This window comes from Cibotium barometz, chromosome 14, assembly GCF_041138505.1.
Source record: "Cibotium barometz isolate CiBa-2024 chromosome 14, ASM4113850v1, whole genome shotgun sequence".
NCBI lineage: Eukaryota > Viridiplantae > Streptophyta > Polypodiopsida > Cyatheales > Cibotiaceae > Cibotium > Cibotium barometz.
In genome coordinates, this window is record NC_141059.1 from 13,878,426 (window position 1) to 13,892,094 (window position 13,669).

General features: G+C 41.5%; 1 protein-coding gene across 2 annotated transcripts in view; it reads right to left on the minus strand.

The window, feature by feature from the left end:
* Nucleotides 1–8,505, minus strand: part of LOC147631683 (uncharacterized) — a 93,887-nt gene extending 85,382 nt beyond the window's left edge. The window contains exons 1-6 of one of the 2 annotated variants that reach the window (XM_086808196.1): nt 7,899–8,501; nt 7,527–7,740; nt 7,258–7,423; nt 6,901–7,134; nt 6,560–6,683; nt 6,406–6,463 (exon numbers count right to left, since the gene is read on the minus strand). In XM_086808196.1, coding sequence (XP_086664322.1) covers nt 6,406–6,463; nt 6,560–6,683; nt 6,901–7,134; nt 7,258–7,423; nt 7,527–7,740; nt 7,899–8,024 — 922 coding nt within the window. In that variant the 5' untranslated portion in view covers nt 8,025–8,501. Of the gene's footprint in view, nt 1–6,405; nt 6,464–6,559; nt 6,684–6,900; nt 7,135–7,257; nt 7,424–7,526; nt 7,741–7,898 lie in introns of both variants that reach the window. The other variant, XM_086808197.1, reaches the window with a different exon arrangement.
* Between the last annotated feature and the right edge of the window lie 5,164 nt (nt 8,506–13,669).

Consider the following 13,669-nt stretch of genomic DNA (forward strand, 5'->3'; position numbering starts at 1 on the left):
TCGAGCCTATTTGTTTGGTACTGTTTTCATATGTACATGGACATTATCTCGTTCTTGAAACCCATGGAGCATTGTATTTATTAAATACTCCCAATAAATATTTCATATATTGAGGGGGGGGTCGGCCCGTTCCGGCCCCAGTGCTGGTGTCCATCTTTCCATTTCATTTCATTTAAATTTCAAGTTGTATTAAGTTGTCCATTTCAAATTTGTGGTTTTAAAGTTGTGCTATTAAGCGTGTGGGTGGCCAACGGAGTCTTTCCCACTTGACGGGATCGGTTTCACCAACCAGCTCACGACCCAAAAATAGAGGAGAAAACACAATAAATGTCCAATAAATGGTACAACCCAATTACACTAAGATGCATGAATTCTAACGACGGGGACATCCCCAAAACCGCATTCCAAATTGAGCGGGCCCACTACGAGTTCATGGTCATGCCTTTTGGATTAACCAACGCCCCAGCTACATTTAACCACATGATGATGCATGTTTTCAAGGACTTGATAGGAAACTGTGTCTTCATCTTTTTGGATGACATACTAATTCTCTGAGCTGCAAAAGAGCTACACGACATAGACATCAAAAAATTGATGAAGTTGCAAGAAAGCAACGAGCTTTATGTCAATGAAGAAATCGGAGTTTTCTTTATACGAGGTTCGCTACCTCAAAAATACAATCAGTGCCAACGGTATTCGATTAGACCCAACAAAAGTGGCAGAGACCCTAAACTGGGAGATTTTGGAAACAACGTATCATGTTCGGTAGTTTTGTGGGTATTTGCCAAGTTCCACCCTTTTCTGACGTCTCAATAGCTCTGACTAATCTGTCAAGACTCGGAGGCAAAAGATCAAGATGACCCCTCAAGGTTTGCAAGCCTTCAAGGACCTCAAGGTTGCATTATCTGAGGCTCCTTGTTTAACATTAGCCTCCTAGGATAACCCATTCCAGGTGATCACCGATGCGACTAACATTACTATCAGGGTGGTCTTGCAACAGAATGGGAATCCAGTAGCCCATAAGTTGATCCCTACAAAGAAGAAGTACTTGGTTTATGACCGAGAACTCCTTGCAATGATATAGGTCCTAAATCATTGAAAACATTTCCTTTATGGACGTGACTTTGAGATTTCGCACAGATCATCGAGCTTTACGTTAGCTTCAGACAATGCCAAGCGCAAATTGGAGTGATCGTCAGCACCACTAGAGCCATACTTTCCAGCAGTTTGGTGGTATGATTGAGTATCTTTCAAGCAAGGCCAACCCAATGGCTGACGTCTTGAGCAAGAAAGGAACCGTGCCCCACATCCAATTTACTCGCTGGTATAAGACTAGAAGACATGAAGCATAGGTACGCGGATTCCATGGAATTTGGTACTCAATGGGAACAAGCATTGGACGCCACAGGACCATGCCATTTCTTTATACATGCGATAGTTGAGTTTTCTACAAAGGTCGACTTTGCGTGTTGAAACAGTTTCAAGAAACTCTTCTCCACGATGTCCATGATGCCGTCACTGGTGGTCATAGAGATACGAACTCAACTCTGGAGAAGTTAAAGCAGTAGTTTTATTGGCCAAGAATGAGATGAGACATGTTCACTCATATGCAACAATGTCTGGTTTGTCAAAAGGTGAAAGCTCCTCATGGAAAGAAGACAAGGTTGTTACAATCTTTACCCATTCTCGAAGGACCTTTTAAAGACATTTTGATGGATTTTGTGAGGAACTTGCGCCAGTCCGGATAAGCATAATACATAGTGTTTGACAATTGTTGATTGTTGTAGCAAATTTGTTATACTTATTCCTTATAGGACTAATGTAACTGTTGAGGATGTCGCTAGGTTGTTTATTCAGCATTGGTACCCCATAGATGGCATACCTAGGACCATTGTGTCAGATCGAGATGCCAAGTTTACCAGTCATTTCTGGAGGTCATTATTTGATAACTTTGGAACTAACTTTTTGAGTGCATTTCACTCGGACGGCCAGACGGAGATTTACAATCAATTGGCATTCGACATGCTAAAGTGTTATGTATAAGAATATAGCATAGAGGAAAGATAGATAGCAAAACAAAGTGCAATAGACAATGCAACAAATAGGCATGGATGCGGTCCGGGGTTCCCACCAAAGACATGAGCACCAATGGCTTCTCCTCATAATGGGAGCCTTTACAAAAGTGCACCAAACATAGATGTGATATACATGCTGAGAGGTAGACATTGAGTATATACTAACATTATGTTTACGACCAGCAAGTTAAGTGGAGACAATATTTGCCTTTAGTTCAACCTGTTTTAAAGTGAACAGATTGATGGAGTCTTACCAAGAGATCTTGGAGTCTGTGAAAGACAGATTGGCTAAAGCACAGGAGCCTACACTCGGCAGACCAACAAGGAAAATGAGATGTGATCTTTTCAGAAGGAGATTGGGTTTATCTCAAGATGATGAAGCAAAGGTTGAAACAAGTGGGTAAGCAATGCCCAAAGTTGTCGTTTCAAAGCTTCGGACCCTTCTTCCTTTTAAAGAAGATCAATGAGGTTTCTATGAAGCTAAAGCTACCACCCAGTTGGACCATGCACAATGTCAATTGGTTGAAGCCTTACATTGGACCGCCTCTCTCCAACGTTGACGATGATGAACAGAAATCAAATTTAGTGGACGAAAATGAAATTGTGGTTCCAGGATAGATCTGTCATGTGCACACATGTACATGCTTCTCACAGAGGCTCAACCTAAGGAGGCAACAAGATAAAGAAGAGAAGATCAAAACTGAATCAGAATTTAAAGGAGCATGTTATGTTGTCTTGGCAGGAGGATATCTGATGGCAAAGGTGGTGTTGCTATTGGCCAGCATAAGAATAGACTAATGAACCTGTCGGCTGCATATCACATGATTTATTGGACTTGAACCTCGCCGACCAGCAGTCGGCCAGACCATCAGTGATTTTCCAGCCTATAAATAGGCATGTTTGCTCATGATTGTATTCATTCACTCCACTAGGAAGTGGGTCCAGCATTAGGATGATTTTGGGTGTTTACACCTTTTCATGAAGGCAGCCCATGGCTGTAGATTAGGGTACCTTTTTGTACCATATGAATATACTGAATTTCCAGCATATCTCTCTCTCTCTACTCTGCCTTCTGTCTGCATTTTGCATCAGCATGTTCTCAGTAGTGTTTAGGGCTGAAAGAAGACCCCGAGAGCTTCCACATGTTACAAGATCATTCTATATTGTTCAAGCACAGCAAGCACGGCTCCGGCCAAAAACAAAGACAGTTCCTCACGAAGTTTCAAGACCAAGGGGCACACAAAGCAGTGTGGCTTGACAAAGAGCTTCTTCGAAGATTTTCCAACATTATTGATAGACTATTTGGAAGCATTGAGGCTTCCATCAAGTTAAGTAGAAGGAGATGTCACATGCATCCCACACTTGGATCCCACGTGGACATATCTATACAAGCAGATGTAGGACCTGGAGTGGAATTTGGTCCCTTGTGAGCTTCAGTCAGGGATGAGTCAACCAAGGTTCCTCTCTAAGCGTCCAAGATCAAGTGTACAAGTCTTGTACATGGTCTTGGTCAGGTGTGCAAGTCCCGCACATGAAGCAATGCCAATCCGTACTATGAGTCACCTTCTGGAATGATGATAGGTGTTCCACGTGTTCAACTTGTAGCCAGATACCAAGCATCTCAGTAGTTGCATGTAGTTGCATGTAGCAGAAGGGGCAGCCCTTTGGGCAACCGCAGAAGAGGGTTTGATACCTTTGCCTAAGAAGGGGGTAACTTTTGTGGGTTACCCTAAGGGTCAAGGAGACCCATGGCCAAGCCCTACAACCAATCCATGGCTGGGCAATGGGCATGCTGTTGGCCAGGACTAGAAGGGCTTGGGCAGCAAGTGGCCACTCCTAGAAGGTCTAGGGGCCAAGTCTCCCAGCCCAAAGGCTTGGCCAGCTTATGGCCTGGGCAGCCAGTCCAGCAAGGCGGCCAGCCTAGGCAGCCTTGGACAGCATACCAAGGCGGCCAACACAATGGGCAAAGAAGGTGCATTTTATATGCATGATAATCAGGTCATGGAAGATAATGAAGCAGGCCGACAGCCTATTAGCAACAACTGACCAGCACTTTGTTGACTATATAAAGCATAGTCTAGAAAGTCATTTAGGCATCTCATAATTCACAAAATGCTGAAGGTATTCAAGGGCCAGGACAGGCTGACAGCCAAGGGAATTCCTAAGCAAAGCTGAAGATTGAAGGTCAAGAATCAGATCATCTACAGGCTGAAAGTCTACAGCCAAGAGAAGATCTACAGAACTGAGTCTTTTTCTCATCATTCAATAAAACAAATACACCATCCTTGGTGGGGGCCTGCAAAGGGTATTTGGGACCCAATCGCCTTGTCTGAAGTATAACCTTGTCTGTAGGCTTCCACATGTTACACCTCTAGAAACACAAATATCCACATGGCGCTCACAAAAATCTTCATCTGGAATGTTTTAACTAGTGAATCATGATGCATGATTACAACAAGAAATGATCATAAATTATCAAACTAAACATTTATGTTAAAGTTGTTAGCAGTAAACCTTTTCAACAGAATCATTCTAAAGCCTAAAGAGTTTGCACACTACTTCTAGAGAACAAAACGGTTTGCATAAAATGCACAAATCCCATTCCCTAATGTGCATTTGAAGATTTTTAATACTTGATGATTATTGAGTTGTACTAACTGCTACATTGACAACATTTCACAGCCAATAAGCTCCCATAGCTTAAGTTCAAGGTTCTGGAGGTATGATTGCTTGGCAGGCAATAGTTTCCTCCGCTCTCATTGTTTTAAGAAAATACCATACGAGAGACCTGGAGATGGAGCCTAAACATCAATATTGTTCTATCACTCCATGACCGCTACCACTGGCCCCCTCGCCGACCTCTTGGACCTCTCTGACTCCCAACCTCTTGGACCACCAACCTCTCTGATCTCTCTAAACTCTCCGACCTCTCTCGCTGCCGTGGATCTCTCTGTCCACTTTGACCTCTGTGACCATTGAAATCTTTGACCACCGCTGACATCTCTGCCGATAGCTTACCTCTTTGACCTCTCTGACCACCGAGTTCGCCAACCTCTCCAGCTGCTGGTCCACTCGTCGGCCAGCTTCTACATTGCTCAAGAATACTATAAAAGGCAAAGTGTGCCCATAGTTGTATTCATTCAATCCTCTAGGGATTGGGTCAGTAGGAGTCCCATAGGGGGACAAAATTTTGGGTGTTATCACCTTTTCTTCAAGGCAGCCTAGGGCTGTGTGTAGCAATATACTGAATTTTCCAGCACATCTCTCTCTCTACTCTCTCTCTATATCTGCGTTTTGCATCAGCATGTTGCCAAGAGTGTTTAGGGCTGAAAGAAGACTCTCAGAGCTTCCGCGTGTTACATTGGTATCAGAGCAAATGCATAGATCTTATTCTCAGACAAAGTGGTGTTGGAGACCGGGCCGGGTTTTCAGTGAAAGGGGTTGCCAGAGATGGATGGATGACAGAGGGACTCAGGGAACAGAGGGGGATGATGACAGTCATCCAAGAACAGGTTGGAATCCCGTCATCAAGTTTAGTAGAGGGGGATGTCATGTGCATGTTTGCCCATGGACATATCGTGATGCTAGTCCAGAAGGGGCAGCCAGAAAAAGATGATAATAACCAGAATTTAGGAGCATGAGGTGCAGTGGTGGCCAGCGTTGGACTTGGAGAAAAACCTAGGGGACCAATCATGCGTAGAAGAGCAAGATGGATGCTGTCGGTTGTACTAGAAGTCTTGTCGGTTGCAAGGAAAGGTGTCGGCTACAGGAGGGGCACAAGTCTTGAGGCGAAGTTGCATTTATTGCCCAGCGGCTAGCCGGCAAGCAGTCGTCGCCAAGCACTTCCTTTGTCCAAAGGCCTATAAATAGGCACATGTGCTCATTGTTGGACTCATTCACTCCCCCTTTGGGTGTGGGTCAAGTACTAGGAGTATTTTGGTGTATTCCACCTTTCATAAAAGGTGTATTCCACCTTTCATAAAAGGTGTATTCCACCTTTTATGAAAGGCAGCCTATGGCTGTAGATGTAGGGTACCTTTTTGTACCATATGAATATACTGAAATTCCAACTCTCTCTCTCTCTCTACTCTCTCCTCATGTCTGCGTTTTGCATCAGCATGATTCCAAGAGTGTTTAGGGCTGAAAGAAGACCCCCAGAGCTTCCGCGTGTTACAGCATTCCAATTTATGAGGTAGCATTTTTCAGGCATTTTCTAACTTATCATTCATTGTGCATGTTCTCTATGCATACATGGCCACAACACACCCAAGAAATATGGGCACCACCCTTCCCCACCTCCAGCATACAAGGACAAATATAGGGTACTTACTTTGCAAGTCACAGACATTGGTGTAAAATACATCCATGAGAGAAGCACCGCTGCTAGCCTGAATATTTAATGGGTTTGCATTCAGTAATCAGGTGATTCATAAACTGCCAGAGTATATCATCGAAGCCATAAGTATTTGCCTGAGCTTACTTACAAATTCTGAGTCTAAAGCTGCAAAGCAGCTAATATGATCCACACCAAAGTGAACCCATTTTTCATGCTTCAAGGGTGTACTTCGCCCATCAAAGATGATGTCCTCTGCTAAAAACGAGTAGATACTGAAAATCACAGAAACAGGCATGTTCTCAGTTTGCAAATACTGTAAAGAAGCTAAAATGTTTGGATAAGGCATACTTTTCATAGCTATCTGTAAAATTAAAATATAGGCAAATAAGAATGCAGTAATACGAAATCTGTTCTCAAGAGAGTGATAGCCAAGTGAAATTACACTAGACGAACTGATTGTTTCCCCAAAATTCACCAAACACGCTATACCTTCTTGAATGGCCAAGCGACTGATTCAAATGGTCAAGGAATGCCCTGGTTTCTGCATGTAAATCTGGCTTTTTAGTCTGGTGAAGTGAGAGCATTTTCTCCCTCAACTTTCTGTCTTCAAGCAAGTCAAGAAACTGCGAGCTTCTTTTGGATAGCCTATAAAAGATCTCCACAATGCTTGCTTGCACAAAAAAGTCCCCACACTTCGGCAGCACCTGTTTGACTAGTTTGTGCCTGCAGGATGTTGAGATTTAGCATAAGACCCCTAATTTGAGGTCTATACTTCTTCTCACACGTCTTAGCTTCTCAAATAAAACGTGTACAGGAGGAGCTCTAGAGAGCAAAGGTGGAGCGAACCACTCTGAAGTCAGATCCTCGGACACAATTCTCTGGTTTGTGGGACACATTACAATTATGGATGATAGAGTTTCTACAGCAGTTCGTTGAAGCCTGACTCCAGTCAGTTTGGACCCGGCTAGTATAAGAAGGCGTCCCAGAAAGTGTTGCCCAGCCATAATCTTGCCTGAAACGTGATCACTAAAGACCTGAGCTTGAAAGCTTTCTCAAGGAAACCGAAAAAATGTTCAGGCCTTCAGAAGATAGAAGGAATGAGGCAGGAATTTTACAGTCTTTCTGGTCTGCCATGTCCTCGATTAAAAAAAGAAGCTCGCAGATGGAATCCGAAACTTCCGGCAGGCCTAAGTCTCGATGAAGCAAATTGTCGTACACGTTTGCGAGAAGAGGTATAACTGAAAAAACCTCCCGTGAAGAAGACCAACTCCGCAAACGTTCAAAGACCTTTCGAAGAATTCCATGGTCAAGGCTGCTTGATAATGAAACCTGCATGTTCACAGAAGGACTCAGCTGCATTTCTGAGTGTCTGACCTCTACGTGTGCCTCCACAGAAAGATTTGAGCTCCACAGGGGGTTTTGAAACGACCATAAGACAGAAAGAACTACATTCTTGTTGATATATGGCAGCAGAAAAATGTGCTAACCTTGGAAAGAGCATCCGAGATTTTCTGTAAGCCTGCTTTTGAGAATTGAGTTCCTTCATCTGAAGCTAACAAATCTAGCAAACTTTCATCGGCAAAGATGCTAGCAGTAATTCCTGGATTTTCCATTCTGAAAAAGGCCAAAGCAAAGTTTTGAAGAAGGTCGTCAATGCGGTTTCTGAATTACAATGCACACCTGCGTTTCGCCATATCCATGTCTTGTGCTTCCCGAGAGCGTGTAGCTTGCTTAGCTTTAGCCAAAGGTGGGAGGAATTAGCTTCTTCCAAAGATCATAAAAAAGGCACACAATCCAAGTGAAAGCTTTCAGAAAATCAGCATTTGGTTCGAAATGTTGCACTCCAAGCAACAAACATTGAGAGAGAGAGAGAGAGAGAGAGAGAGAGAGAGAGCCTCTAAGATTCGACCTAATTGTTAGCAATGTGCGGTGATTAACCGATCTAAAGACATAAGGTTAAGAAATCGGAGAAGCAAGTAGTATTCCTGCTTCTTCTTCTTCCTTGCAGATTTCACTGTTTAGTAGCGCCATTACAGGCTAATGATCGATCAAAACTCAATCCAAAAAAAAAAAAAACGAGAACTTGACCACAGGACAACTCCATAGCAGCGTTTTGGCGCCATAGCTGAAGAGCAAGCGAGCTCACCTTGAATCAGAAGTTCCGAGTTCGAGATGTTCCACTGCTTCGGAGGGAAAGTGCTATTCCGAACTTCAGCTTGCCCCCCGATTTTTTGAAACAAGCCTTTGCTGACCGCTAGATGAGATTGTGATCTAACGGACCAAGTGTAAAGAGGTCACTTAAGCACAAAATCATACAAATGTGAGGATTTTATATTATTCATTTTTTGAGAAGCTGGAAAATATATTTAAAAAGGATGGAAGTAAGAACAAAAAAAGCTTTTTGGTACAAAGAAGCTTAACTTCATTTGATCATCAATCTTCTTGTTCCAATACTTCTTTAGCAAGGTGAGGTAACAAATATACTCAGCTAGCTCTTCATCCTACTGTTCCAACACGACAATGCCTTCTTTCTCTGCATTTACACCCTTTTTCAGGGGGTAGGAAGGACGGGGTGAGTATTGAACTCATGTCCTACTAGGCTATACATAAAGTAGTTTGACAAACCTTTCTTCCAACACTTGAACGTCCATTGTTCAAGAATGGGTCTATTCCCTGAGAATGAAACTTCCTAAAACAAAGCTCCACACACATATGCTTCTTGGATTTCTCACAACCCCAAATAGTGCATGAGGGTTTTTCTTCATGCAGTGGCTTAGCTTCAAATCTCAACCTCTTTCTTTTGGTTGCACACACAATGGAGTACTTGCTTCCACTCATGCATCGTAATAATGATATTGCTAAGGTACACATCTTCTACTAGTTGCTCTTGAAAGTGGAGCATATAATTAAATCTAGAAACTTCCCTCTTTCCAAGCATATCCCTCCATATAATCCATGGCATTACCATGCACACGCCACCACTTCCATCCATGGATAGTGGCCTCCAAGCTTTATCCATTTCCAAGCACCACAATATTAAATGTATTGCAATGAGCCTTATATTGATTGTACTTTAAAGCAATCTTTAGGCAAGATATTACGACCTTGTTACCATCACCAATGTATCTTATAATGTATATCTTCACTACATCAACCCTTTGTATTCTATTAGAGTTATTTTTATCTATCCATGCACATGCTAACAAACCGGCCCTTTCACAATATATAAATCTATAAGTACCATGGGGAGCCTTCTCCCCAAGATGCAACATGTCTCTCTTCGAAAAGTTCTTTCTATTCGTTTATGAATGTCCTATCTCCCCATGACTATTATTTGATAAATGCTCTAAAAGCTTCACCAAGGTAAAGTATCTATCAAAGAAATATAATGCCCTTGCACTCCAAATATTTTACAAGATTTGCAACTTGACCCTCATCTCATAAATGCTCTAAAAGCTTCACCAAGGTAAATGGTCAATCAAAGAAAATGTAATGCCCCTTGCACTCCAAATATTTTAAGATTTGTAACTCCATGAAAATATAATTTCAAGAATGGAAGTTTCATAAATGCAAAATGAGTAATTATAACCAAAGACCTAGTTACAAAGATTCCAAAATTGGATACCAAATTAATGGGGTTTCTTTGGATTGTCTTTGTCCCTACCTAGGTAATTTTAGCAAGTTGATATATCCGAAATTGGGACTTGAAGTCTTTGTCCCTACCTGGCTAATTTTAGGAGGTTCATATCCAAAATTGGGACTTAAAGTCTCCACTATGCTTTGACACTAAGGGAAACTCTCATGTCCAATTTGGTGTCAATCGGACAAAAAATGACCAAATTTGGGCCTCGAGGGGTGTACTTTTAGGGAGACCTACATACAACGTGCATTCAAAGAGTATTTAAAAAAACCCTTTTCTGTAAATTGACTTTAAAAAATGATCCCTTTTTCTTTATAAACTTACGGGTTTTTGTCCAAAAAGCCATTTAAAACCCCCTTATATAAGTAGATTTCTATAAATTTTTCTCAAAATCTTGGTTTTTTTTAAAAACCCTCTTCATGATCACACGTAATAGACTTACATATCCCCCAAGGATTTATAGTGCGAGTTCACAATCTTTTGAGATGAGGACTGAATTTTTCTAAGTCTAGGGAATCCCAAGGCTTATGGAGAAGAGAATTTTCCACGTGTGGCTCTAGAAGCCACATGGATTGGGACAAGACTTTGAAGAACTCTTGCTGCCTATAGTTAATATTGGTCCTTATACCTAAGAGACCCCGAAGTGTAAGAACCGAACCCAAGACCAAAAAAGCATTTGTTTTTTAGGTCTCCCTTTACCTTTCAGCCCTTACTTTCCAAATCCTAACTAGGTTTTGCACATTGAAGGCCCTCAACCCATACCCTAGCGCAGTTCCAATCCCACTAGAACATATCAGTAAGCAATAGTGGTGAGCTTTGCTTGGACTTGGAAAACCTTATAAGAAAACACAATAGCGAAAGTAAAATCTCAATACAAGGCACTAAATTACAGAAAGAATTAGAGAGTAAATAATATTTCTACTTGTAAACTTTGGTACGAATTGATGACTGTCTGTTCCTGTGTGCCTTAGGTAGTAAGGAGCTTTGATGGCAATCTAGATAAACTCTAGAAGGAGGATGTCTTGCTTACAAGAGCACTTGAACGGAGGATGTCTTGCATTACAAGGATCTAGACAGACTCTAGATAGATGATATCTTGACTATAAAAGTGCTTGAACACAATGAATGCTATGATGAAAAAAGGCTGCCAAAGTAGTCTATATATAATGCCCAGGGTGAAGAGCTTTGATGGCGATTAGACAACTTTAGATAGAGGATGTCTTTCTTATAAGAATCTAGACAAAATTTGGATAGAGAAGGCTATATATAGAATCTAGACATGATAAAGGATGTCTTTCTTATACGAATCTAGATAGACTTTGAATGGAGAAGCCTATATATAGTGCCCAAGGTAAGGAGCTTTGATGGCGATCTAGACAGTCTCTGTAAAGAGAATGCGGGGAGGAAAGGGAGAGCTTAAGTTCCTTACAAGCAAGAGAGAGCAACACACAAGAGAAAGATGGATGGTTGAATTTTCTTCTATCTTCTTCTCTTCTCTGTAACTATAAAATAATAGAGATAAGGGTACACTATGAGGGAAAGTACTCTCCTACTATAACATACAATGGGTCCATAGTGTGAACCTAACTATATGAGTTGGTGTTTTAACTATGCCATACTCTAGTAATCCAAATATGCTTGTCAAACAACATATCATTGGCATCATATCGACTATAATCTCACCAACCATGCTAGTGACATAAGTGCAAAAGTTATCACCTAGGTGGGTCATCCATGTGTCTGTAGCATTAGTTGAGCTCGATATGTCAACACTCCCCCTTGAGCTCAACTCCACACACTGCACTCCCAGTAAGCTCCTAAACCTATAGATCTTTTTAGTGCCCAATAATGCCTTCATGAAGATTCAACCACATGTTCCTCTGTGCTGACATATACCAAATGTACATCACCTGCTAGAACCTTCTCCCTCACAAAGTGATAATACACCTTAATGTGCTTCGTCCTAGCATGGTAGACTGGGTTACTGGCTAGATGGGTCACAATAAATGATAATGACCCTATCCATGGGCTCACCCATATCACCAAGTAGCTTAAAACCAAGCTACTCTGCCTTTGTAACTCAACAAGGCAGCTATCGGATGTTTCTTTGTTCCTCTAACTCATAGAGCAACATTCCCAAAAGAAAACATAAAACTATTGTCTCTTATTTGTGACACTGTTAATCGAATCAATGTGTACCCATGTAGTTATGTCTTTATGCAACCTCATAGAAAAGTCCATAATCAACTGTGGACTCTATGTATCCATCTAGCCACATCCAAGTGTGGCTTCCTAGGAGTTTATATAAACTGACTCACAAGTCCAACAAAATAACTCAAATCTAGCTCATCAAGGCCCCCTAGAGTCACTATTCATATATGAGCAGCCTGCTGATCAGGCACAAAAGATTGATCTATCTTTTCCTTCCCTTTGCATGATACATGTGTACCTACATCAGTCCTCAACTTGCTTGTCTATGGACTAACACTGAATCCACTACTCTAGGAGGACTCTCCAAGTCCACTAAGCACCTTTGATTTCTACTTTACATATGGGGTATCATCATTACTTCTTACATCTACATCTTCTATTACCTTCACTGGTGCATACTAGCTACTCATCTTGTCAAAGACAACATCTCTATTTACTTGTATCTCATAAGTGGTAGAGCTATAACATCTATAACCTTTTTGCTCCAAAGCATAACCAATGTGAAGATGTATTTCTATGCCTTTGGATCTAACTTTGTTCTCACTTTGTCGAAAACATACACATATGCAATACATCCAAACACTTTCAAGTGAGACACATCTTGGTTTATGCCTGTAAACTTTTGTTCAGGTGCCATACTATGAATAGCTATAGTGGGGGTCATGTTCATAATGTAAATAGTTGTTGTTGCTTTTGCCCAAAAATAATCTGGCATATTTTACATCAAGGCATGTGCCACTTCTGTAATGTGCCTATTTTTCCTTTCTACAACACCATTTTGTTACAGACTGTACATGTATGTCAATTATCTCTTGATTTCTTGCTTTCTCAAGAAATCATTAAACTTGTTAGAGAAATACTCTCCCCCACGAGTCTTACCAAACACCGAGCAACCTTTTTTGAGAGCAAGGCAAAAATTAGAGCAAAACTTGGTAACAAACCCCAAAAAATTCACATGGCAAGGAACATGACCCACTCTCAATGGGCTCCAAAAAATGAAGAGCTCAACAATATCTGTATTAAATAATAATGTAGAGAAGGGGGGTAGCTCTGCTATTGCAATTTAAGCAGATGGTCACCTCTTGTGAGATGAGCTTGGTTGCCCACCCATTCATGGACTTGTGTCCAGTTGCATATATACGATGGTTGTTCCTTTCACACCACATGGTGGCATATGCGACCTAGATCGTTGTATATCGACTTAAAGGATTAGTGCATCTCTCTCTCTCTCTCTCTCTCTCTCTCTCTCTCTCTCTCTCTCTCTCTCTCTCTCTCTCTCTCTCTCTCTCACATATAGATCATGGAGGTTATGATGAGATAACAAATTCGATGGATATTGACCATCTCTCTCTCTCTCTCTCTCTCTCTCTCTCTCTCTCTCTCTCTCTCTCTCTCTCTCTCTCTCTC